This window comes from Paramacrobiotus metropolitanus, unplaced genomic scaffold (genome assembly GCF_019649055.1).
Source record: "Paramacrobiotus metropolitanus isolate TYO unplaced genomic scaffold, Prichtersi_v1.0 Parri_scaffold0000017, whole genome shotgun sequence".
NCBI classification, from domain to species: Eukaryota; Metazoa; Tardigrada; class Eutardigrada; order Parachela; family Macrobiotidae; genus Paramacrobiotus; species Paramacrobiotus metropolitanus.
Genome location: NW_026570237.1, coordinates 1,414,639 through 1,439,988, shown reverse-complemented (window position 1 = coordinate 1,439,988; position 25,350 = coordinate 1,414,639). Strand labels below are relative to the sequence as shown.

At 46.0% G+C, this 25,350-nt stretch overlaps 4 protein-coding genes across 6 annotated transcripts; 1 reads left to right on the top strand and 3 right to left on the bottom strand.

The window, feature by feature from the left end:
* Nucleotides 1–1,448: 1,448 nt before the first annotated feature.
* On the bottom strand, nucleotides 1,449–25,311 carry LOC129585455 (uncharacterized). Of its 2 annotated transcripts, XM_055478134.1 has the most exons (9): nucleotides 25,164–25,311; nucleotides 24,744–24,908; nucleotides 23,838–24,185; nucleotides 22,867–23,553; nucleotides 22,695–22,763; nucleotides 22,496–22,612; nucleotides 21,714–22,399; nucleotides 2,331–3,086; nucleotides 1,449–2,193 (listed from the first exon to the last, which is right to left on the bottom strand). In XM_055478134.1, exons 1-9 carry the CDS (start codon nucleotides 25,219–25,221, stop codon nucleotides 1,636–1,638), a joined length of 3,444 nt encoding a protein of 1,147 aa, XP_055334109.1. In that variant the 5' UTR covers nucleotides 25,222–25,311; the 3' UTR covers nucleotides 1,449–1,635. The 2 variants fall into 2 exon arrangements, with proteins under 2 accessions (XP_055334109.1, XP_055334108.1); XM_055478133.1 differs by lacking the exons at nucleotides 1,449–2,193; nucleotides 2,331–3,086 and adding an exon at nucleotides 19,996–20,842 and having other exon boundaries at nucleotides 20,964–22,399.
* On the bottom strand, nucleotides 3,222–5,761 carry LOC129585494 (uncharacterized). The gene is made up of 6 exons (XM_055478196.1): nucleotides 5,494–5,761; nucleotides 5,037–5,204; nucleotides 4,485–4,829; nucleotides 3,765–4,274; nucleotides 3,442–3,531; nucleotides 3,222–3,369 (listed from the first exon to the last, which is right to left on the bottom strand). Exons 1-6 carry the CDS (start codon nucleotides 5,609–5,611, stop codon nucleotides 3,347–3,349), a joined length of 1,254 nt encoding a protein of 417 aa, XP_055334171.1. The 5' UTR covers nucleotides 5,612–5,761; the 3' UTR covers nucleotides 3,222–3,346.
* LOC129585476 (uncharacterized) lies at nucleotides 6,342–10,739 on the top strand. The gene is made up of 9 exons (XM_055478168.1): nucleotides 6,342–6,487; nucleotides 6,608–6,978; nucleotides 7,729–7,793; nucleotides 7,939–8,053; nucleotides 8,579–9,103; nucleotides 9,164–9,239; nucleotides 9,776–9,896; nucleotides 10,008–10,180; nucleotides 10,375–10,739. Exons 2-9 carry the CDS (start codon nucleotides 6,793–6,795, stop codon nucleotides 10,710–10,712), a joined length of 1,599 nt encoding a protein of 532 aa, XP_055334143.1. The 5' UTR covers nucleotides 6,342–6,487; nucleotides 6,608–6,792; the 3' UTR covers nucleotides 10,713–10,739.
* On the bottom strand, nucleotides 11,808–18,817 carry LOC129585457 (zinc finger protein 225-like). 2 transcript variants are annotated; one of them, XR_008690033.1, is made up of 9 exons: nucleotides 18,622–18,817; nucleotides 18,225–18,392; nucleotides 17,303–17,647; nucleotides 16,602–17,132; nucleotides 16,435–16,509; nucleotides 16,265–16,363; nucleotides 14,705–16,155; nucleotides 12,155–14,573; nucleotides 11,808–12,095 (listed from the first exon to the last, which is right to left on the bottom strand). XR_008690033.1 is itself a non-coding variant. In XM_055478138.1 (8 exons), exons 1-8 carry the CDS (start codon nucleotides 18,683–18,685, stop codon nucleotides 13,986–13,988), a joined length of 3,321 nt encoding a protein of 1,106 aa, XP_055334113.1. In that variant the 5' UTR covers nucleotides 18,686–18,817; the 3' UTR covers nucleotides 11,808–13,985. The 2 variants fall into 2 exon arrangements, 1 of the variants encoding a protein (XP_055334113.1); XM_055478138.1 differs by having other exon boundaries at nucleotides 11,808–14,573.
* Nucleotides 25,312–25,350: the final 39 nt, after the last annotated feature.

The following is a 25,350-nucleotide window of genomic DNA, read 5'->3' as shown; positions in this document are numbered from 1 at the left end:
ATGCCCGGCAGTTTGCAGGCGTTTCCCTGGCTGGCCGAGTGAAAGTACCTATCTGTTCACGGTCATCGCCAGAATGACCTCGTTGCGCTAAATATTAAGTGCGAGTCTGCGCATGAAAATGTTAGAAACGTCCGTATAAAAAATAATTAAAATATATTTCCCACAACGGCGCAGTATGCCGGTTTGCAGTTTAATTTCACGAAGACACTGAAGTGGGATTATCAGTCTGACAGATCCTGGTTTGCTGCTTGGCCAAGCAGAAATTCACGATCTGTCAGGCTAGTGTGCCTTGTGTTCTTTCGGGTCGCAAAAAAAGGCGCCCTGTGAAAGCATGCAGAATATATCCCACTTCCTACAAAATTTCTACTGAAATACTCGTAGTTACGGTCTTACGGGCAGTAAGTAGCTATTGACATAATACTCCGGTTTACTGATAGTTATGATACAAAAAAATCTGGATAGGTCCATTTTTTATTTAAGATTTTGCTTTGTAAAATGCCGGTCACCGACGCGACGCCACGAAAATAGTGTATGTAACATTAAAAAGCGTTCTTTACGAGTGCACACTATGTTATTAGTAACATAGTGTGCACTCTCTTTACTTGATTTATCGACACGAGAATGCGTACGGTCGATCGTACGAACTACTTATACAATTAATCCGCCTGTGAAATCTACTGTAGATAAACTTATGGTAACGTTTGACGTTTACATTACAGTTCACCGGTGTTTATACGCCTTCTTAAAATTGTGCTGTTAAATCGTAATAGAAAGCTAAAAAAGGTTGTAATTTAGCTGTTTCAAATGGCAACGCAATCCGTTCATGCGTCAACAGACGGTCAACTAATCAGGCGCTTATTTATCATCATTAACAGCTCGTCATAATTGAGTGCCACTGCACTGCATTATTACCACTCTTCTCGTAGCTGCTTGCATTGATGCACGGCTTGCACGCAATCGTTGCGGATTCCCTTTGCTGTCTAACCATAAGCAAACTTGAAAGGTAATTGATATGCAACATACTAAACAGTTAGTTTATCGAAATAAATTTCCAGTAAATAAGGGGTTTTGTTAAAGAGCACTGGTACCGGTATCACAGCAATAATCCCACTAATGGTCGCACGTTATGATGGTCATCTCTTTGCACCGCTTATGACGTGCGATTAATCGTAGGCTGTCACATCGTCATTCGTCACCCACCTGGCGCCTGCCCCTAGAAATGCCAGGCTGGGATCCTGTGGTTGTGCGGAAGTATTTTTGTGTTGCCTATCACAATGCACGCTTCGGATGGCGAGCTTCGGACAGGTTGCAAGAACACAAGTTTTTACAGAATTAATTTTTGAAAATCTGTTCATTTTTATTGGTGTAAACTGTTTACATCCGATTCACAGAGTAAATTGCAGTTGTATAACTGCAATTGTATCACTTGTGCTAATTGCTATGTATGTACGGGAGCGTGTCCCTCTCCAACTTGTGTAAGTACTAAGTACAGTAAAATGGTAATCACATAATGATTCACATTACGAATTTTTCGTCCAAGAACTCAATGAAAGCAATTTACGCTTTCGCCGATACGCGCATCATGTATACATGAATGTACAAATTTTAATTCATGTAAAATATCTGCGTGCCGTGTTACACAGTTGCGACATTCTGGGAATGCTTCTTCCGTTGGTGCTGCTGCAGATTGCCCAGCAGCATCCAGCCGAGCCGGCATTCCTCGCATTTGAACGGGAACTCTTCATAGAGCATTCTCCGTCGCGGACACTTGTACTCGCTGACTACTCCCTTCCGCCGCATTTCCTCCCGTTTCGCTTGGCGCTTCTTGCGCATTTTGTCCGTGTGAACGATCATTCTATGCTGCCACAGGTTGCATGATCTTTTGAAAGTCTTTCCACACAAATCACATTTGAAGGAATAATCCGAGCGATGAATGAACTCATGCTGAACTAGACATTGCTTGGAACGGAATACCGACCCACAGGTGTTGCAAACATGGATCTCCTGGTGCGTTAGTGAGTGTCGTTGTAAGCGTAGATACTTCGAGTAGCTTTTTTGGCACACCATACATTTCAAGCCCGTTGCGTGATCCTTTTTCACATGCGCATGCAGCAGAAGGGACGAAGGGAACTGTTTAGCACAAACCTGACATCCTAACACTTGTGAACCTCTACTGCGGTGTTCCGGTGCACACTAAAAACAAGACAAAAAAGTAGGCAAAAATCACGCGCTCAAAAAAACACATCCTCAGCAATTTTCAGTCTGAAGGTAGCGACATAATTATTCCGCAGGAGTGAATAAAACATTCCCATAGCATCTGGAACACTTACAGCTTTATGGGTGGCAAGATGGATAGGTGTCCGAAACCGTTTCTCGCACTGGTCGCAGGGCAGAGTCAGACATGCTTCGTAGTTGAGATATCCTTCCTTGTGATTAGTCTGGACATGTTCGACCATATGCGGCACAAACTTTCCACATAAACGACACATTTTGTGATCATTCAGTTTCGCTCCATGCCGACCGACGTGTTTCAGCAAATCCTCCGCATTGGCAGCTACGTGGTTGCATCCCGCACAAACAACATCGCCCTGATAGTTATCCGGCACTTTGTGACTGAGTTGATGCAGATCAGCCATCGACTCCGTGCAAAATCGCAGTCCGCAATGATTTAATCCGCAACTGTACAAGAAGCACGTCTCGTGAGCGTCATGGCTCTGCGCTAACACATCCATCGGAGCGGCCGTTTTGCAAGCAAAGCACATAATGCTGGGATCAGCAGTCGGGATAAAATGTACGATCTGCGAAGCTTTCGCGCCATGGTCGATGACATGTCGCAATAAATTGGACAGTTTGCTGAAAGATCGCCTGCATACTGGACAATCCCGCGGATCAGCAGCTTCGCCGGGTGAATCAGTATGCTGCAACTTGTGCAAGTTCAATAGTGTTTCGTCCATGAAATGCAAAGAGCACTCCCAACACACAAATCTGTAAACGTAACTGAAGTAGCGTCTGCATCTATCGTGCTCATAATTTTCAAGGAGAAGGGGTTTCGGAGGCGCTTTCCCAGTGTCAGCTGCAAGGTCCAACTGATCCAACCCAACTACGTCGCCATTCTCGTTGTAGCGATCGAGCAAGATGGAAAAATTGTCCAACTGATACTGGACATAGATCTGCAGCTTTCTGCATGAAAACTTGGAATTCTTCGATGCCACATCATCCGTCGTGTACGCCTGCCACACTGCTTTCCACGCAGCACTACGTTCGCTGCGGGAGGAGAACTGTAAGGGATTAATCTTAGCAACCGCATTCAATCGTCGCATTCTCTCCACACGCGAGCACCCTGCAGCTAGTTCATTCGGCATTCCGGACCTGCAAACTGAATTAATCCGATTATGGCGGTGTGCTTAGTCAATTCAACGTATACATTTACTGAATTTGTACCATTACTTGGTAACACTGCCCCCACTGTTCCGATTTTCTTCGGAGGCAACTTGGCTCTCGCGTTGACTGTGCGACGTTTCCTACCTCGCCCTATAAACATGCATAATACAAACAACAAACACTCAGAATGATGATTCGTCTAGTGCAGAATGTCAAACTGTCCCCACTTTTTGGCGTTGCATTGTCTAAGTTCACCTCTACTTCGCTACAGTAATCAGATTCGGTAGAGGAAGAAACTAAAAACACAAAAGAAATTTAACTGATCTTTGATTTATTTTATCCTGAAATGCGGCAATGTCCGATAGTAATCGATATCAACGTACCGTTGTCCGCAGCTGACCAGAAATCTTCGTTGCGGTCATCCGAGAAATCGTCATCGCTACAGGCTAAACTGGCGCTTGCGACGTTTCGTCCACGAAGGGAATAAACACGCGAGAAGGGTGTTTGCTTTGACGCAACACCGGTGGATTCTTTCTCATCACTCTGACGTTTCTCCGGATGGGACGCCGCTTTTAGTGATGCATCAGGTGCAATCGGACGGAAGCTAGAAGGAAATGGATACTCCGGAGAATTTTCGCGTTGCATACTGCGCGTTAAAGGCAGTGGTGCCGGCGTGTGCCCTTCCGACGGCGCTGGCAGTGGCTGGGAACATGCCAAGAGATCTATCTGGTCAGCATGCTGTGCCGCAGGCCGTGCATCCACGGAAAAACAAGCAGCAGGAACGTCGAGTGCAACTGCCACGGGTATCGCTTTCATATTGCTATCTTGGCCGCCATCATCCTCGCTCTTAACCAAGCAGGAAATTTCGTCACCATAAGTACCGCTACTCACATCTGCACAAATAGAACCCTGAATAAGAGTTTATAACAAATATCTAGGTTCAGCCCGCGAGTCGGGACGCGACGCAACGCAAATGTAAAAGAATTTCTAAAATGTAAAAATGTAAATGTACATTTTTCAAATGAAAAAATCCGCACGATCGAAATTTTCCACGTACAGATAGTACAGGCAACCAGTTTGCCAACGCAGAAGGTAGGACTCACCCATAGATACAGCTACGTAATTCACATGGCTGTCGATGATTTCCTTCCGGTCAATTTGAGGCAACGCCAGTGTGAGTTCTTCGCCGGGAAGGATGACCTTGACGGCGACGAAGAGGACTTTGTGTTCTCGGATGAAGACGCGGAGGTTGTGTTGGCCGTGGTCAACCGTCCTGACCAACTTCATCCAGTTGCACCAATGATCATTCCCTGGACTGCACGTCACATGCTGTCCGTCGGCCGACGAATATGTCCGCGAATGAGCTGCGCCGACATCGCACAGCGGCGCTATAAACGGTCCGAACACTGTTTGCGGACGGATAGCCGTTCGCGCCACGACCGACGGGACTACGATACAGCGCACTTGTGTTAAGGTACAAACACCCATACCAAAGAAAAACTATTAAATTAATAATCTGCGACTGGACGTCAAACGTTGACGACATGTAGCACATGTACCAAAATTGTCCAACGCAAATTAGGCAGCGTTCTTGCAAATGCACCGCAAAAAAATACACTGGTACAGCACATACGTATTTCCGCTGAATTACATACTTGCGCTGTTCTCTGAAGATTGTTCCACATTTTGCAGTGAGTTGTCATGATGGAAGCCCAAGTTATCTGGCAAACTAGCAAATGCCAGCGGAAGACTGTATCCGTCCTGAACGAACACTGCATGCTGCCAACACGGCTCCCTCAGGAAGCACTGACATTTCTCGCAATCTGCAGATGCATTAAAGGTAAATATCAAAAGTGCAACGAGTGCGAGATCAACAAATGCCTGCACGAACTGTCTAAAAGACACATTTTACAGGCGCCTGCAATGTGGCAACATGTGTTAGACCTAATCTTTGCAATACAAAGTTTGATTCTGCTACTACTGCTACTCTGAATCATCCTTGACAAATTGCAACGAATCTTCAAGAAATGCCCCTCTGTAGAGAGGCAAGATTCTTGCCGCACGAAGTATGCAGTGCAGCTAACTGAGCTAACACTTATCAGGAGACTTAACTCTTAACTCTTAAGTAACACAAATGAAGAAAGTTCAAGAAACTTGCACAGACTGTCGTGAAAACTCTCCCCGTCAGGCAAGAATGGCAGACTGCGACTGCGCTCGAACTGACTGCCATAAAGCATAATTAAAAACCCAAGGGAATGCTAAACGATGACTTTTGGTAACTGCAACTTGTGAAGAATTTTCCAAATCGTCAAATGCGTGAATCTATCAAAATCGCATCATTAAAGATCCAAAATGAAATCCAAAAGAAATAAAGTAAGTAAATAAAAATGATAAATCGCAGTTATGATTTTCGCTGTTTAGTAGTACTAACCACCTCTCCGGGGAGATGGCGCGGGTAACGTAGCGTGGAAATGAGCGGTATATCACAGCAAGTACTTTGTTCTCCATGCAATCAATATCCGCATTTTTTAATGGGAAGTCATTTAATAAATCGATACTATTGTCTTTCTTAGGAGAACAACATGCAGCTGTTCTTGACAAGGAAGGAAAAATTAACACAGACTTCAACAAGAAACCCTGAAATTAATCTTAAAGTAAAGCCGGTGCGGCTCAAAGTATACTTATTATGGAAGCAAGTAACTGAGCAAGCAAATAAAAAGCAGCCGCTCTGTCGACCACACACTGGTAGCGGCACCGTGTCTTTCATTCACGATAATTAAATTAGTGGCGGCTGCAGCGCAGTAGACGGAGTGGTGACATGGGACATCCAACGAGCCGCCACATGTTCGCACTGCCACTGCCAGTACTGCTGCGCCACTGCGAAGCTTAGCAATTGTGCTGCAGGTCTTTCTGCAGGCCGCAGATTTTTGAGTATACGTTTTTGCTGTGTATAATAATTTCGCATCCGCTCCATAATAAGTTAATAACAACAGTTCGGTTAAAGAATCTGCAGCTGTTAGAAAGTACAGTACCGAATATCTGAAATTCATTATGTTATATTTATGTATGTCAGTATGTGAACAGTGAATACGGTGCAATCTAGAAGGTGCAAATTGCGATCTTTTGTTTTGCAATCTTTGTTTGCAATAGTACCTGTATGATACGAGTACAGTGGGCTCGTAGTACCGAACTACAGCAATTATTAATTTTTTCATCTCATCTACAGGTCGCCCACGAAACGATGCTGTACGTCGAAGCAATCTGCACACAGTTCGGCCGCGGTCAAGTTGGAACAGTTCACTAAAAAATCTCTCTATTGGGAATTACGACAAATTTCTTTATAACATCCAACAATCCGGCAGAGTGTGGAGTGTATTTTTTTGGCAAACAGTTTTTTTCTGGTTGTTGGATATGGAGAGCGGTGTGTCAGGCTGTCAGTCAGCCGAGAAGCTGCTGGTGGATGTACGGGATTGTCGGCCGCTGATACACGAGTGCATCTACAAAGGTCGCTACTATCTCGCCATGACGATGGTCGAAGCTCTGCTGGACAGTTATCAAATGGACCCAGATCTAACTCAAGATAACTGGCTATGGCGGGTACGTATCCATTACTGTACAGTGTACACTACCGTACAGAACAGCGCGTGGTGACCTCCACAATTCTGCTGCCGAAATGTGTCATTCATATTCATTCGTATTTACCAGGGCCCCCAAAAAAATTTTGGGGTTTTGTTTGAAGACAGAGAATGCACTGGAAATACTTAAAAAGTATTTTCATCGGCTATGGTGCAGTGGGTGTGGCCAAAACAAATTCAACTCTTAGGAGAAGCGGTTTTATTGCAGTCGAACAGTTACGTACTGTATTTGCACAATTCTTTCGTTTTCGTAACAGTATATAGTGAAATATCTTTTGTTTTGAAATGTTTGTTACTCTCCTTTAACCTGAAGACCCCCTTTTTAATATATCTTGCACTGTTAAGATTGCTGTCACAAACATCTTAGTCCTTAATTTAGCCACACCGCTCCATTTCTTGATTTCCGGCCGCTACAGCTTCATGGTCAGTCGGACGTGCCACTGTCCCCGGCTGGTGTCCATCGACATCATTACCTGGCATAGATCTGTCCGCGCTGACTCACTAGTCACTAGCAAGAAGTAGCAGACTGTCTTTCCCTTTTCTAGCTCGTTAACGTCGCTTTCGGCAGCGCGTCGTCATCGAAGTCGCGGTGTCCGCAATATAATCAGAATCTCGCAGCTTGATTGCATGCGCAATAAATACCGTCTAACGATAATTATCTTTCCTGCTTGTACTGTGTACATAATTCTGTCCTGTCAAAGTCTGCTTGTAGATGCTACTGATCGTGCTGGTAAATGTTAAGGAGAAGGACACCGACCGCTGCTACCGTATCTTGCGGTAAGAAATCGTATAACAGCTATAAGAACTGACCACTAGCACTATACGCGCGTTATTAGTCGTTGCGCTTGGCTGTGTACAGTATTTGCAAGTTGTGTTGATCGGAAATCTGTGCAGCCTTCAATAATGCTTGACCTTTTTTCAGATCCGTCGTAGATGCTGGGAAAGCGAGAGAACACGGGCGCGAGGAGCAGCTAATCGCCTGCTACTTTGTTTTAAGGAATTTCGGGCGGGAAAAAGTTGCGTTGAAATTGTTAAACGTAAGCAAATAGTGGCTAGCAAAATTGTCAATTTAATTTGTCAGTTAGTTACAGTATCTATCGAGTATTAGATAAAAAACTTCAACAGTGTTAAACTTATACATGAAAGGCTGTAACGGTTTATTCTACGGCACTCTTACAGTACCGGCGGCTGTACTCACTGCTGTACCGCCTTGCACTATCTGTAGACTGTAGTAACGTGTGGTTACCGATTATGACAGTTGCTGACCTTGTGAGTTACCTAGTTGATTGCGTGACTTAAGAGTTAGTCAGATTTAAACAGTATTAGATGATTGAGACTATAAATATTAGGTATTTGCACAAGCAGTTCAACGAGCACTGGTTAACAAAACTGGCAATAAATAACTGTTTGTCAGTTGACGTATGTACAGGGTACAGGCTCGGCTGGAATACACAGAAAATTGAAATTATTTTGCGGCGCTTCGGTGTCATAAGACCCTACAGCAGCAATCGATTCAGCAAAACTTTTGTTAACATAATTCATGAATGCAAACTTGTGCACAGGAGCGCCAGGCAGCGATCGCTGTGCCCAGCGTCCTTCCCAGCGAGGCACCCGATATATGCACGCGCCTCAGCGTTGAATGGCGTGCCCGCCTGCAGATGCTGCGCGTCATGTCCAACTGTTGGAGGGCGCCGGAGGAGCCGGATGCGGATGCCGGTTTGGAGTTGTACCTGCCACCCGGGGCGGACAGTCCCGAGGACATCCACCTGCCGGCACTGGCCACCGACGGCACCGTGCCGGGTCTGTCGGACTTCTTGAACATGTCCGCCAGCCGCTTACGGGAGCTGGATATGTCCGCCATGACGGAGATGTTCGCCTGCTTCATCCAGGCCACCGATGTGGACGACCAATTTGTCGTGTTCTTGTCCCAGATTCTGCAAATGGCCGACAAAATTGAGACGCTGCTGACTGTTCTGTCGAGGTATGCCGAGCGACATCCCGACCTGCCATGGGCGGCAGCCCACTTGGTGGAGGTGTATGTGCACTATTTCCCCCGGGACGTCCAGCGAAGATGGCCGCACGTGACCGTAAGTGCAGGAAAATGAGAAAATCATTGCGCGTAATATGTGCTCGTGGTGATCTTGCAGCGCCTGGCACAGCTCGATCCTTTCGGTCGCAGCGTCAACCTGTACTGCTGGGATTTTCACTACATGGGTAAATATGGTAAGTATTCCGTATTTGAGTAACTCACATGTAGCTACTGTAATTACTTTTGACGAAAGTAGCTCGTGCCGGTAGTTACTAGTAGTCACTACGGTACAGAAAACCATCCAAAAAAATCGTTAGTGTTATTCAAAATCATTTTGAGTAATTTTTTGCACTGATTTTTGCACTGATTTTTGTCTTCTGAATTAAATTTCCGTGGCTAATTTCCCGGATCGGAAGTTGCGGCCAATAGTTAGCAGATAATTTTCTCGCGCTATAGCGAAATATTTTCTCTTACCTACAGAGTATATATGGAGTCTCATAGTCGGTTATAATATCTTAAAGCCAACAAGCGCTACTCTTTGACATAATTGGAGTATTTAATCATGCGTCTCTGACGGAGAAAATATAGCGTGCGGAATGACCTTTGTACCAGTACTACTACCCGAGTAGTACATATAATGCGAGATAAAAATTAATTCATCTGGAACATGCAGAATGAATGCACGCAGATCGGTACGGCTAAAATGCTGAACGTAAACGTTTAATTTCAGACACCGGCTACGACACGGAGGCCTTGGAAATCCTGTGCAATGCCCTGTGTCAGGAGCATTACCGCTTTTCCCACCGGTGCTGGAAAGTCTTGGCAAGGATTCTGCGCCGCGCTGATTTGTCGTAAGTGGCAGCTAGTCATTACTGGAGCGCCTGGCGGCTGCAGAGCTCATTCAGTCTCTGTGTATATCCGGCTGCTAAGTTCGGTCTTGAGCAATTTTTTTTGACGGACAGGAACGAAGAGTTGAAGGATGCTTTGTGCGACGCCATGATGGACGCCGAGGATTGGTGGACGCAGTACCACTTCCAGTCGGTCACAGTGCCCCGAGCACTGCAGTTGCCCGCCAAAATTAAACAGCGAGTGCTGCTGTACAAAACGGAAGTTTGCATTGCCTTAATAGGAAAAGGTGAGCATACTGTTATCCATTGAACGATACACACTTTTTCAATCTGTTACATGTGGCCACTTATATAATATCGTATGCTCGTAGTTGCGTACTTGCAATGGCTTTATATATATGAATTATTATGAAGTATACTGTGAGTGAAAAATTTACAAGTGATGTTTCAACGGTCCCTGACTGATAATCTGTGTGGACAGGATCGGAATTCGAAAGAGCTGCTGTGGAGCGTTTGAACGCGACGAGGGTAGCCCAGCTGAACAGTCATCGCGAAAAGCTGCGCCATTGCCACGACGGGGTCAGCCGGCGGCTCAGGGAGAGAACGAAGGAGCGTAATCTGGCCAATCTGGTCAAACCAGTCAAATTCCCCGGGCCGGACGAAGACGAATCAGGGGCTGAGCCGAAGCTGGACGACACTCTTCCGCCGAGCACCAGCCAGTACAAGATGATCCGTCCGGAAGCGGCACAACCAGCGAGCTCTACTCGGAAAAGAGGAAGACCTGCCTCACAGACTCTGTCTGCGCGCAAAAGACGTTGATTCCGCGGAGGTGGGCATGAGTTTTACGATGCTGTTTTTACTCTCTACTGGGTAGATATATCTGGTTGCAGTTTTTTCTTATACTTAACAGAATTTTCTTATACTACAAAAGTGAGAGTACGTTTTGTAATACGCTACGGTTGCGCGATGCGGATATATATGTAGAAGAAACCGGAAGGCAGTGTTCAAGGCACTTTCTCGCGCGATCGGGATGTACTTTCTTATGGAACGAGACAACACTATGTTCAATCAATAACAAACTTGAAAACTACACTCACAAAAGGAACAAAAATATATTCACAACATGAGCGCAAGTACAGAAAAATCACAGAATTCCTTCTATATCATTAATATCCTTTGGACAAGAGAATTTCCTCTCCTGGCCAGTAACATGTAGCGTATGTACTACCCTAAGTAACAGTATGAGTACCAGGCAGAAAATCGTTGCAAATCCGATTACTTTCAAAATTCAAATAAAACCAATTATTAAGGATATTTTTAACGTCGCATGGAAGACCATACCGGATGCACAGTGCCGCTTTGCACGGTAAGGTCACTCTTGGAATGCTTCTTCCGTTGATGCTGCTGCAGACTGCCCAGAGCAAGCGGGCGAGTCGAAATTCCTCGCATTTATACGGGCACTCTTCGTAGCGCATCCTCTGTCCCGGACACTGCAGTCGCTGAGCACGCCCTTCCGGCGCATTTCCTCCCGTTTAGTTAGGCCTTTCTTCCGTACTTTTCCCGTGTGAATCAGCATTTTATGCTGCATTGCTTAGTATCTTAAAGATTATTCCGCACAATTCGCAAATGAAGGAACGGTCACACCGATGACCGTATTAATGCTGTTTAGGCTCTCTTAGAGCGGAACACCGGACCAGAGGTATCGCAGATATGGTCCTCCTTATGCATTTTCGCGTGCGTTTATAAGCATCCATATTGCTCCTACACGCCACGCGAGAACACCGAAGGTGGGCTCGGAATTTACTTCCTTTGGGCAGTTATGCCGAACATGGCCGGAACCGGCCCCAAGCCATCACAAAGACAACAAAAACAAAAAAAAAAATTTTACGAAGCAAGTGACACATGTTAGCGCTTAGCATTTCCCAATTTATACCAATTCACACACACACATAACTGTAACAGAGAGACCACTAGAAAGGGGGCGTGTCGTGTGTCGCAATACCCGGATTCCTGCGTCCCTCTGAATCCAATCCATTGCTCCTACACGCCACGCGAGAACACCGAAGGTGGGCTCGGAATTTACTTCCTTTGGGCAGTTATGCCGAACATGGCCGGAACCGGCCCCAAGCCCAAAAACCCAAAACGAAAACACGAAAAGGACACAAAAGAAGATCCAATGCGGCGTGATGATGACGATAGTTCCTAGGATCGGTTGCGACGATTATGAAGACTGATTCCATTGATTCAAGGGAAACACTTACATGAGCGCGGCTAGTGAGGTGCGGGATTCCGCACATCCCTGCGCATTCACGAAATAATTGGCAAATTAAGTGATCCACAGAAATAGCAAATCAGTACGGCTTAGGGCGGTATTCCACCGAGCGAAGTACACGAGTTTGCACGAAAGATGTAATAAAGCCGGTTGCAAGGAAGTCCTGCACATCCGACGGCAATAAGGCAAGGCAGACGAACGATTTTAGTTGGTCTGGGAATTCCACAGACTGGCCTAAATCCACGACTGAATTTGGACTGAACGCTAATAATTTAAAGTGCTGTTCCGGCGGAAATCACGCCAAGCACAGCACAGCTCACAAAATTAATGTCCGCAAATCAAAGAATTGCGTACACAAAGCAGGTAGCGACGGAATTCCTGTCGCATCCTGCGGCAATGACAATAAGACGAATTATGGCAACCACGAAAACGGTTCTATAGAAGGTGAACATAAGGTAACGGCGCAAAACTCGAAGGTAAGGTGCTGCTTTTGCGAACTTACATCATGCAGTACTGCACATAGGAACGTACACAACTGGAATTTGTACATAAAGCAGGGCGCAATGGAATTCCTATTGCTCCTACGAATTAAAGGCAAAACGATAAACTAGTCTCCAGGAGATCTGGGAATTCCACAGATCAAATGCAATAAGGACGAATCCGCAAGTAAACAATGGTTAAAGGCCAACTGAAGGTTGCACAATACGACGATAGGTCGAAGATCCGGAATGTGAAAGGCAGGGAGGTCATGCAGCAATAGCGGTAACAATTTAATGATAACAGGACACGTAAGCGAAGACGATGAATCCGGGTCAGGAAAAACTTTAGGTAGGAACCAGACAGGAGTAACTCTCCAGGAACATAATGCAGGTCATGTTTGGAGGTGGTACTGGCTTACCGGCTTTTCGGTGAAACAGGTCTCGCGGCGATGTCTCCGGCAAGGTTTGCGCACAAGTGTGTGCGGTAAAATGCGGGGGCAGCGGGCGAAACCTCCTGGACGACTTTGAAAAATACGTTGTGGGTGTTTGAAGGTTTGACGGGATTCCGCCAAGTGGGCATAAGCCATAAAACCGCGTCCACAAGGCTGAGCGAGTGATGCAAAACAGGTAGAATACTGGCAATAACTACGGTGGCTGGATCCAAAAGGAAGTCCGCATTCATCTTCGTGTTACAGGCAGTTGTTCTTTCCATATAATAAATGGTGCATTTGACGTGTTGCCGATTGATGCGATCCAACTTCTTCTTACTAGCTGGTCCAACAAAATCACCAGATACATACCCGACACTTGCATAAACCGATGCAGACATGATGAATTATTATAGTTATACCTCAAAACAACTGCAAGCTGATAGCAAAAAGACGCTAGAATCATGATGGCGCGTAAATGCGAAAGGTCACGACAGAACTACACAAAAAATACCGGTATGCATTCGGTATACAAAATACCGGTAAAAAAATTTTACGAAGCAAGTGACACATGTTAGCGCTTAGCATTTCCCAATTTATACCAATTCACACACACACATAACTGTAACAGAGAGACCACTAGAAAGGGGGCGTGTCGTGTGTCGCAATACCCGGATTCCTGCGTCCCTCTGAATCCAATCCATCTTGATTAGCTTTTCTGACAGATTACACACATCAGCACAAAACAGTTTGTGCTTCATTAGAACGTGCGAAGGCAGCTGAAAAGTCGATGGAAAGTTTTGTGTGCCGCGTCCATATGTGCACTATATAAAAATTCTTAGTATGTGTGCATATTTGTGCAAGAAGCGGTATGAAACATCCGATTATCGTCCACCGACAAACAACACTTTAGCTAAACGCTGGAAGCGGATACCGGATGACTAGTGCCGCATTCCACAGTATCATCACTTTGGGAATGTTTCTTCCGTTGATGCTGCTGCAGATTGCCCAGCTGCAGCCAACCGAGCCGGCATTCCTCGCATTTATAGGGAAACTCGTCGTAGAGCATCCTCCGTCGTGGACACTTGTAGTCACTGACCACTCCTTTCCGCCGCATTTCCTCTCGCTTGGCTTTGCGCTTCTTCCGCACTTTATCCGTGTGGACGACCATCTTATGCTGTGCCAGATTACTCGGTCGCTTAAACGTCTTTCCACACAAATCACACTTGAAGGAATAGTCAGACCGGTGAGTGTACTGATGCTGATCCAGGCCAAACTTAGAGCGGAACACCGAACCGCAGGTGTCGCAGATATGTATTTCCTTGTGCGTCCTTGAGTGATCATATAAAAGGTCATATCTGGAGTAGGCTTTCTGGCACACCACACATGTCAAATGCGTTCCATGCTCCTTTCTTATATGTGCATGCAGCAGAGTGTATGATGGGAACGGTTCAGCACAAACTAGACAACCCAGTGTTGGTAAACTTCTGCTATGCACAATCTAAAAAAATAAAAAAAGGCTTATGTATATCGTGTGCACAAAACATAGTGTCAGGTAGTCAGCAGTTTGTGCTCTAAAGAAACATAAATATTCCGCAAAATTCAGTAAAACGATTGCAAACATAAACTTACAGCCTTGTGGGTGGTAAAATGGGCAGGCGTCCGAAATCGTTTCTCGCACTGGTCGCACGGGAGCGTCAGGCATGCTTCGTACTTCAGATACTGCTCCTTGTGCGCATTCTGGACATGTCGGCTCATATCGTTAACAAACTCTCTGCACAAACGACATAGTTTGCGATCGTTCGTTTTCGCTCCATGGCGACTGATGTGTTTCAGTAAATCGCGCGCATCTGCGGCTACGTAGTGACATCCCGCACAGACAACGTCGCCTTGATAATCGTCCGGGACGTTGTGACTGAATTGGTGCAGATCCGCCATCGCCTCCGTGCAGAATCGCAGTCCGCATTGTTTTAATCCGCAACTGTACATGAAGCACGTGTCATGCGCGTCATGGCTCTGCGCCAGCACATCCATCGGAGCAGCCGTTGGACAGGCGAAACTCATGATGCTGGGGTCAGCAGTCGGGATAAAGTGGATGATCTGCGAGGCTTTCACCCCGTGATCGAGCACATGCCGCAGTAAACTGGACAGCTGGTTGAATGATCGCTCACAGGATGGGCAATCCCGCGCGTCGGCAGCTTCCTCGGGCGAATCACTATGCTGCAAGGTATGCAGATTCAACAACTTTTCGTCCTTGAAATGCAAAGAACACTCAAAACACACGAAACGGTAAACGTAGCTGAAGTAGCTTCTGCGTCTATCGGGTTCGTAATTTTCAAGAAAACGCGGTTTGGGATGCGCTTTCGGAGGATCAGCTGCGACATTCAACTGATCCGATCCAACTGCGTTGACATTCGTGTGAATGGTCAAGGGATGCGCGCCATTGGCGTAATCCTTCCCCGCCTGTTGCGCTATCACTCGCATGACTTCGATATACTCTCGCTCGTATTCATCCGCGGTAACCTCGTTAAAACGATCGAGCACGTTGGGAAAATCGTCCAAATGAGTCTGGACAAACCTCTGCAGTCCAATGCATGAAAACTTAACCTTCTTTGCTCCATCGTCATCAGCCACGTACGCCTGCCCCACTGCTGTCCACGCGGCGCTGCGTTCACTTCGCGAGGAGAACTGGAAGGGGTTAATCTTGGCAACCGCGTTCAATCGGCGCATCCTCTCGGACCTGGTGTCGATGCGTTCGTGGCTCTTCAGTGAAGCGAGTTGATTCATCAGGCCAACGTACTCTTTCGGCATCGAAATGGCATCGATTCGGTTACGGCGTTTTGCCAGTTGGAACGTACTTAAACGGCTCTCTACGATACTCTGCAGCACGGACCCATCTAGCGTTTGTTTCCCTGGCGAGACTTTGTCGAGCGCGAGCATGTTCGCGGCAGTGCAATACGCCTGCAACCGCTGCCGTCCAGCCGGATACTGAAATGGATTAACGGCAATCACGGTTCTAATCTGTCTGTTCCGTGTCTCCAAAAAAGCATCCCTCCGGGCGTGTCTCTTTCTTGCCGATAAATCTGCACGCAGCAAATACAAATCATGCTTGACACATACTAATTCTGATCCCTAAGTCTATTCCTGTGATATCAGCACAGCAACCGGCACTTCAACAGAAAATGTACTTACTCTTTTTTGTTCCTACACTCCCAGTGTTATTCCGACAACGGCCTGAAGACGGGGTTTCTTTTTCTTTCGCGTCAGTTGTACCACGCATTCTGTCTTGTTCTACAAACAACTACAGTAAAGACGACCATTCGCTAAAACAAACTGCCTGCATTTTATCAAACTGTTCACACTTTTGGTTGTGGCATTTTCCACATTAACTTCTACTTCGCTGTAGTATTCGGATTCGGAATCGATAGAAGATGAACCTGAAAGCACCATAAGAGGTTACGATTTCTTATCCCACATTCAGGTTAATTCCATCCGAAATCATTATGGACAGTAACCCATAAAACCGTACCGCTATCCTCAGATAAAAAGAAATCTTCATCGTTGTCGTCGGATAAATTCTCATCACTGTAGGCTGCACCGGCGCGTACGGCATTTCGCGTACGAAGGGAGTAAACACGCGAGAACGGTGTCTCTTTCGACGCAGCAGCGGCTGGTTCTTTTTCATCCCTCTTTTCTTTCCCCGGATCGATTCTGTTTTTCGTTAACGAATCAGTTGTAGGTGAGCAAAAATTGGAGGGAAATGGATATTCCGGTGAGTCTTCGCGTTGACAGCTGCGCAGTACAGGCAGGGATGCTACGAATCTTGAGTCATTTGGTAAATGCTCCGGTGACTGCGCTGACACCAGTGGTTGGGACTGTGGTAGTAGCAGCTCTGCCTGATCATCCGGCACCAAAGCCCGTGTATCCGTCGAGAAACAAGCAGCAGGAAAGTCCACTGGAATTGACACTGGAATCGTTTCCACATTAGCAAGGGCGTCGTCATGATCCTCGCACTTAACCATGGAATCTTCATCCACATCAATCCCGCTACTCGCACAGTCTGAACACATAAAACTTCACATGAAACATGATGGAAGAAAAATGAAATGATATTTAAGTCCCTCAGCCCACTACGCGTTGCACAGGCGTTAGAACAAGTCCAATACGAAACGAGAATTACCTGAAACAACACAAAAACTACCAACCGCTACGGCTGCAGACGCGACTTACCCATAGGCACTGCAACGTAATCCACATGGCTGAGGTGCATTTCCTTCCGGTTATGCTTTGGCAGTGCTAGTGTGAGTTCTTCTCCCGGAAGGATGACCTTGACGGCGACGAAGAGGACTTTGTGTTCCCGGATGAAGACGCGGAGGTTGTGCTGGCCGTGGTCAGCCGTCCTGACCAACTTCATCCAGTTGCACCAACGATCGTTAACCACATCGAACGTCACCGACTGCCCGTCGGTCGACGAGAATGTCCGCGAGTGTTCTGCGCCGGCATCACATACGGGCGCTATAAACGGCCCGAATACGGTTTGCGGACGGATGGCCGATCGCCCCACGACTGTCGGGACTATGAGACAAGCAATTCAAGTACTTAAGAAAATTTTGACTGCAAAACAGAGTGCCCTTGCACCTTTTGTTAATTCGAAAGCTACTGATTATTGAATAATGAAGGGTGACAGTGAGAAAATACGTGGTACAGTTCAAAATTCATATCAGTACTCTGTACAATACAGATAACGCTCCACAGCGGCACAGCTCAGATCACGCACCTTATTCATAACACTTCGTATGATCGTATCTGCCCCGTACAGCCAGAGTACAAGATAACGTCAACGATCAACAGTGTTGATCGTTATCTTGTACTCTTACTGTTGATTCAACAGTAACACTGCAGCTACTTTTACGAATAATGCTTAATAATTATTATTAATTATGTCTAATTATTATTACTATCTATAGCTTAATGGCATACAGTAAAAATACCAAATACATCACCACGCCTAGACTTTACGTTAATGTTGACGACAAATGTGAAGTAAACATAACACTAAACACGCTACCCAAACCAACAGCTCTGCAGAGACAGTACAGTGAATACAAACACGCAGGCACAGCGCACCCGGAGTTCTCGTTGAATTACTTACCCGTGCCTTTCTCCGGGGACGGCCCGACATTTTGCTGTGGGAGGCCGTAATCGAAGGCCAAGCCATCGGGCAAACTAGCGAAGGCCAGTGGAAGACTGTATCCGTCCTGAACGAACACTGCATGCTGCCAACAGGGCTCCCACAGAAAACACTGACATTTCTCGCAATCTACAGGTTAATCAAAGCGCTGATATCAAAGCATGCAGCGCATTTGAAATCGACAGACGCATGCATTATGATTAAGTGAAGTACCACATCGTCACGAAACAAAAATTCTAACTACTGGTCTGCAATGCATCATACTAACCAGTACTGAGTACGGCAATATGTCTTCAAGCAGCTAGCAAATAAGTTGAAATGACAATCAGAAATCTCGCAGAGAGATGAAGAAACTCACAAAGGCTGTCGTGAAAACTCTCCCCGTCGGGCAAGAACGGCACTGCGTCCAAACTGACTGCCATAAAGCATACTTAAAGATTCCAGGGAATAAATACCAAATATATGCAGTATACTGTATAAGGGTAGGAAACTGTTCGCAGTAATAACACTGTAACGTGAAATTCAACTTGTGAAAAAATTAACCAGATCGACAATCGTTCATGCTTCATAGTTCATACGCAAAGGAGAAAGAACATAACTGCAGCCATCATTTTCGCTATGCAACTCCCTCACTGGGAGGTAGCGCGGAAATAAGCGGCTGTACTTTGTTCTTTTCAAAAAAATTACTATCTGTTGCGTTTATTAATGAGCAATTCTTAGCAAATTCATAGTCTCTATTTCAAGAATAATATGCATTTGCTCCTTGCAAGGAAAAACAAAGCAATAACGGACAGAAAGACTTATCCCTAAAACTTGAACTACATAAGACGATAACTAAAGATTCGCTACTCCTATACGTATTGATTTCATTTGCACTCTAATTGCTGTCTGATAATACTCTGATTTAAACTGAAAGTTAGATTCTCATAAATAATTTAACTAAATTTCGCATGAAAAGTGCTTCGGCATTTCTCCACAACCGGTCACTTTAGCTGTGCCTTTGATTTTTGAACAACCTCCCAACAGGCCCATTGTGGCATGTGACATCTTTCTAATCGCAGTTCCAACAGCGTATCCAATAGCAGTAAACTTTGATTTTGTAATATCCTTTATTGCGTCTATATTCGGCAATCGGTACCATAACTGAACGACAGAAAAGACTGGAGAACAGGACAAAAATATTACCCGATTGTTGAAAATGTACAGCTTAAAAGTGACCGGCGCCGGCATGGAAGCATTCAAACTATATAGCAAAAATGACGGGCGCCGTGGAAGTTCTCATAAGATTTCAAAGGAATTAAAAGCTTTCTGCCAGACAGTCGGCAATTAATGCGGCACTCTCAGATAAGAAAGTCTGTCTGGCTACTGACTGAATACTCCCTTCTGCCAAAAATGTTACCAGCCCCCAACACCATTCCCGATCCATCTCGTCATCCACAATTGTTTCCTCCATACCGGAAATCTCCACATCGGATGCTGCATGAACGGCTACAGCATACACGTGTCATGGTTGCAGGTACATAAACCGTTCCGCACTAGCCTAACACTTCACGACCAAGTCCGCATCGTGGCGCGTAATCACAAATGCAGCTGCAACGCGTTTACATCGAAAAACTCTTCATGCACGCAGCAACTGCTTAGTGGTCCGAAAATGTTTGGCAGACGCTGCACAATAGTGCACATACGGAAGATACTGTGAAATACGCTGAGATGCTTGCACTATATCATCATATGATATATTCCAGATTGTTTAATAAAATTTTTTGACACAAAAGCACGCAGCAATATGTTCAATAACAAGCTCAAAAAGTGCACTCCCAAATAGATACTAAAAAATATTCAGAACATGAGCGCTGATACTGGCAGTCACAGTATACGTTTTACACTCTTCGTATCCTTTGCAGAAGGGAACTTCCTCCCTTGACCAAAGTAAACGTAGTAACAATAAGCCTCTTTGCGGATCCGATCACTCTTACAAGTCAAACAGAACAATTTATCCAAGTGTCTCAAAGGCTGGAAGAAGCGGCAGCGCTGAGCATAGTATCGTTACTCTGTGGATGCTTCTTCCGTTGATGCTGCTGTAGATTACCCAGCAGCATCCAGCCGAGCCGGCATTCCACGCATTTGAACGGGAATTCCTCGTACAGCATCCTCTGCCGGGGACACTTGTACTCGCTGACCACGCCCTTCCGACGCATTTCTTCCCGTTTGGCTTTGCGCTTCTTCCGCACTTTGTCCGTGTGCACGACTACTTTATGCTGTGCCAGATTTGACGGTCTCTTGAAGGTCTTTCCGCACTGATCACATTTGAAGGAATAGTCAGACCGGTGACTGTATCGATGGGTATCTAAGTTACGCCTGGAGCGGAATACTGATCCACAGGTTTCGCAAATGTGGATCTGCTTATGCATTCTCGCGTGCTTTGATAAGCTGCTGTACTTTGTGTAGCTTTTCCGGCACACCATACAGATCAAACCGGTTCCGTGCTCCTGAGTTACATGCGCATGCAGCTGAAGAGGCGACGGGAAGTGTTTAGCACAAATTAGACACTCCAGTGTTGGCAACTTTGTGTGTGCAAACTAAAAAGTAAAAACAAACTTTGTACGAATCGCGCGCTGAAAACACATAATGTGTGTGTTTCAGAATTTTTTATTGCTCCGAAGATGCATGAATATTTAGCAAATCGATTACACAACTTACAGTTTTGTGGGTAGTAAGATGGACAGACGTCCGAAATCGCTTTTCGCACTGGTCGCAAGAAAGATTTAAACGAGCTTCGTACTTCACATATGCTTCCTTATGCACCAGTTGAACATGCTCGATCATATCCTGCACAAATTTCCCACATAAACGACACATTTTATGATCGCCTGTCTTCGCTCCATGCCGACCGACGTGTTTCAGCAAGTCCTCCGCATTTGCAGCTACGTAGCTGCATCCCGCACAAACAACATCGCCCTGATAACTATCCGGCACTTTGTGGCTGAGTTGATGGAGATCAGCCATGGATTCCGTGCAAAATCGCAGTCCGCATGACTTCTGTCCGCAACTGTACATAAAGCACGTCTCATGGGCGTCATGACTCTGCGCCAGCACATCCATCGGAGCCGCCGTAGTGGAAGCGACGCTCATGATACTGGGATCAGCAGTTGGGATAAAATGGACAATCTGTGACGCTTTCACGCCGTGATCCAAAATATGTCGCAATAAACTGGATAGCTTGCTAAATGAGCGCCTGCAAACTGGACAACTGCGAGAATTAGCACCTTCGCTGGGTGAATCACTATGCTGCACCTTATGCAATTTCAACAGATTTTCGTTCTTGAAATGCAACGAACACTCGAAACACACGAACCGATAAACGTAACTGAAGAAGCGCCTATCGTGCTGCAAATTTTTTTTATGGCGCCGTTTGCGATGTGCTTTCGGAGTGTCAGCTGCGACATTCACCTGATCCGGTCCAACTGCGTCGGCATCCTTATCAATGGCCAAGGGATGCGCGTCATCGGCGTAATCCTTCCCCGCCTGTTGCGCTATCACTCGCATCACTTCGATATACTCTCGCTCGTAATTATCGGCGGTATCCTCCTTGTAGCTATCGAGCACGCTGGGGAATTTGTCCAAATGAGTTTGGATATAACTCTGCAGATTTTTGCAAGCAAGCCTGACATTCTTCACTCGACCGTCATCAGCCAGGCATGCCTGCCACGCGGCGCGGCGTTCAATTCGCGAGGAAAACTGAAAAGGATTAATCGTGGCTACCGCATTCAATCGCCGCATTCTCTCCGCCTTTGTATCCAAGCGTTGGTTGCCTTTTAACGCATCCAACTGGTTCATCGGGGAGACGTACTCCGGCCTGCACGTTGACTCAAACCGATTACTGCGTTGTGGACTTTTGAAGTCACGCAGACGACCCTCGGTGCAGCGCTGGAGGATGGGTCCATCTAGCGACTGCATCCCTGGAGACGCTTGGTCAAGCGACAGCATGTCGGCAGCACTCGAAAACGCGAGCAACCGCTGCTCTCCAGCCGGATACTGGAACGGATTAGCTGCGACCACGGCTTTGATCTGACTGTTCCGTGCCTCAAGGAAAGCAGGATCCGGGAGACGGCATGGCTCTTTTCTTGCCGATGAATCTGCAAACAATGACCGCACTTCACGCTCGATAGTCATAATATACTCCCCGTTTGACATCAGTTTAACGCTTACGCTTTATCAGAAAATTTACTGACCATTCGTTGGCAACACCACCTCCGCAGTGCTTTGAAGGATCACATTTTCGGTTTTCTTCCGGCAACCGCGTGAAGATGGGGTTTGTTTTTCTTTCGTGCCACGCTTTCTGTCTTGCCCTATTGAAACAAGGGTAACGAAAATAGCCGCATGCGCGAAATAATCACTCTTTTATCCTGTGAGTTTTCAAACTATTCACACTTTTTGTCGCGGTATTTTCCAGATTCAAGTCATTTTCGCTGCAGCATTCGGAATCGATAGAAGATGGATCTGCAAGCAGCATAAGAAATTACGTCTTCTATCCCACACTCAGATTAAATTTTTCAAAAATCCCATTGGGGTAATATCCCGCATTGACTAAATGTGACCATACCGCTGTTTTCCGACAAGCAGAAATCTTTATCGTTGTCGTCGGATAAATTCTCGTCACCGTAGGCTGCACCGGCGCGTACAGTACTCCGCATACGAAGGGAGTAAACCCGCGAGAATTTCGACGCAACAGTTGCTGCTTCCGTCTCATCGCTCTTCCGTTTTCCCGGATTCCTGTTCAGTAACGAATCAGGTGAAAACAAGTTGGAGGGCAATGGATATTCCGGTGAGTCTTCGCGTTGACCATTGCGCAGTGCAGGCAGTGATGCCGGTTGTTGCTTCTGTGACTGCGCTGGCACCAATGGTTGGGACGGTGGCAAGGGATCTGCCTCATCATCCGGCACCAACGCCCGTGCATCCAGTGAGTGACCAGCAGCAATCGTCTCCACATGGTCGAGTTCGTCATCATGATCCTCGCACTTAACCATGGAATCTTCAGGCAGTTGGACTAAGAGTCCGGAGATTCCAGTTAGCAGCTGTTCTGGAGCTGGCAAGTATTGGGACTGTGGCAACAGATCTGCCGGATCCCCATGCTCTGCCAAGCGCTGCGCATCCACTGAGAAACAAACAGCAGGAACGTCCAGAGCAGCTGAGATCGACATGGCATCCACGCTCTCATCTGCGTCGCTATTCTCCTCGCACTTAACCATGTCGGGATCTTCGTTCACATCCGTAGCACTGCTCACACACTCTGAATACATAAAACAGCACAATCTGTGTAGGTAGAACGAAATAACACTAATGTCCCTCAAGCATCACGCAAAGGCGAAGAAATCTAATCCGAAGACGTACGAACCAATTGAATGAGAAAGGAAAATTACTTGAAAGTCTATGTTTTCATTCGGCAACAGCCAGTGCACATATCGGTAAGCTTCCGCAGATATAAACTAATTAAAATGATTAAAATTTTAATTAGTGCAAATTAAGATTTTAAGTTGAACCAAACACGCAACCGCTACCAACGGCACTGCTCACCCACAGAGACGTCAACGTAATTCACATCGTTACTGCTGTGGATGTCCTTCCGGTCAATTTGGGGCAGCGCCAGCGTGAGTTTTTCTCCCGGAAGGATGACCTTAACGGCGACGAAAAGGACCTTCTGTTCGTGGATGAAGGCGCGGAGGTTGTGTTGGCCGTGGTCAGCCGTCCTGACCAACTTCATCCAGTTGCACCAACGATCGTTCTCCACAGTGAACGTCACACACTGCCCGTCCACTGATGAATATGTCCGCGAGTGCGCTTCGCCCAGACTGCACAGCGGGGCGATGAACGGCCCGAAGACTGTCTGCGGGAGGATGATTGTTCTCGCCACGACCGATCGGACTGCAACGAATAGTAAAATTACCAAATACGCCCTTCAAATACGCCAGGACAGTTTTTTGTCTCAAAAAATGAGTATTAATAATTAACTGTAATACTCATTTTTTGTGCTGGTTCTCAGTACAGACTCTGTACTATGAACCAGCACCATGTCTTGCGAACAGGGCACCCCCTGCAGGTTCGGTATGTGACCGTATGTCATGAGAGCCTTCCCTTTCATTCAATCAGTTCGTGCTAATGAAAAATGATGAAAAATGCAGAAAAAAAAAATTTCTTATGAAAAATACTAACTGAAAGTTAGCAAATAAAAGTATTAAAAGCAGAAGCGCATTCGACAATTCAGATACAAGTCATACAGCAAACTGAGCAGCAGTATGTTAAACGCAAAAAAACGGAAACTTATACGTTTCTGCTCTTAGCCTTATCTCGTTTCTCTGCAAACTTTCTATTTTCCCTAATAAAATTTTATGCATTATTTTAGCCATAGCAGGAACGGAGAAAAAGGTCTTTCGTGAACGCTCAGGGGGTGCCCAGTTCGCCAGACCTGGATCAAACACTCACTGGTTTTCTCCGAAGACTGACAGACATTTTGCTGCGGGCCGTCGTTATGGAAAGCCAAGACATCTGGCAGGCTGGCGATAGCCAGCGGAATACTGTCTCCATCCTGAACGAACACTGCATGCTGCCAACAGGGCTCCCGCAGAAAACACTGACACTTCTCGCAATCTGCAGATTAATCATAGCGTAACTATCACAGCATGCAACGAGTGTGAAATCTACGAAGTGACAAACGCAAGGGAAATCAATCAAATTCAACTTTCAAACACGTCTGCAATGCGAAAGCCACATCGTCACGGCATCAAGCTTCAGTCACTACTGCCCGCAGACTCGCAGTGTTACAGTACCTACAGTACTTAATTTATCGACAACTGACAACAATAATCAGAAATCATTTCTAGAACCGACGATGGAGAAACTCACAAAGGCTGTCGTGAAAACTCTCCCCGTCGGGCAAGAACGGCAATGCCCTGACTGCCATAAAGCATGAATACTTCGAGATTCAGCGGGATGCTAAATAGTGAATCAGTAAATGGACCCGTAAGTGGCAAACATCAAACAATTTGTAAAATTAAAATCATCATAGAAAATGGCAAGAAATAAAAACGAA

What these genes read in the sequence shown, in the direction of transcription:
- LOC129585455 (XM_055478133.1), bottom strand. Translation starts at nt 25,221, where the DNA reads ATGGCAGTCAGGGCATTGCCGTTCTTGCCCGACGGGGAGAGTTTTCAC. An exon ending in GAGTTTTCACGACAGCCTTT is followed by an intron (nt 24,909 to 25,163) that starts GTGAGTTTCTCC and finishes ATTAATCTGCAG; the next exon opens with ATTGCGAGAAGTGTCAGTGT. An exon ending in ATCTTACTACCCACAAAACT is followed by an intron (nt 20,843 to 20,963) that starts GTAAGTTGTGTA and finishes TTTACTTTTTAG; the next exon opens with TTTGCACACACAAAGTTGCC.
- LOC129585494 (XM_055478196.1), bottom strand. Translation starts at nt 5,611, where the DNA reads ATGGCAGTCAGTTCGAGCGCAGTCGCAGTCTGCCATTCTTGCCTGACG. An exon ending in TTACGTAGCTGTATCTATGG is followed by an intron (nt 4,275 to 4,484) that starts GTGAGTCCTACC and finishes CTATTTGTGCAG; the next exon opens with ATGTGAGTAGCGGTACTTAT. An exon ending in GGCAGTGTTACCAAGTAATG is followed by an intron (nt 3,370 to 3,441) that starts GTACAAATTCAG and finishes TTCAGTTTGCAG; the next exon opens with GTCCGGAATGCCGAATGAAC.
- LOC129585457 (XM_055478138.1), bottom strand. Translation starts at nt 18,685, where the DNA reads ATGGCAGTCAGTTTGGACGCAGTGCCGTTCTTGCCCGACGGGGAGAGT. An exon ending in GTCCCCGGAGAAAGGCACGG is followed by an intron (nt 17,648 to 18,224) that starts GTAAGTAATTCA and finishes CTTGTCTCATAG; the next exon opens with TCCCGACAGTCGTGGGGCGA. An exon ending in TTACGTTGCAGTGCCTATGG is followed by an intron (nt 17,133 to 17,302) that starts GTAAGTCGCGTC and finishes TTATGTGTTCAG; the next exon opens with ACTGTGCGAGTAGCGGGATT.
- LOC129585476 (XM_055478168.1), top strand. Translation starts at nt 6,793, where the DNA reads ATGGAGAGCGGTGTGTCAGGCTGTCAGTCAGCCGAGAAGCTGCTGGTG. An exon ending in CGCTGCTACCGTATCTTGCG is followed by an intron (nt 7,794 to 7,938) that starts GTAAGAAATCGT and finishes ACCTTTTTTCAG; the next exon opens with ATCCGTCGTAGATGCTGGGA. An exon ending in GAAGATGGCCGCACGTGACC is followed by an intron (nt 9,104 to 9,163) that starts GTAAGTGCAGGA and finishes GTGATCTTGCAG; the next exon opens with CGCCTGGCACAGCTCGATCC.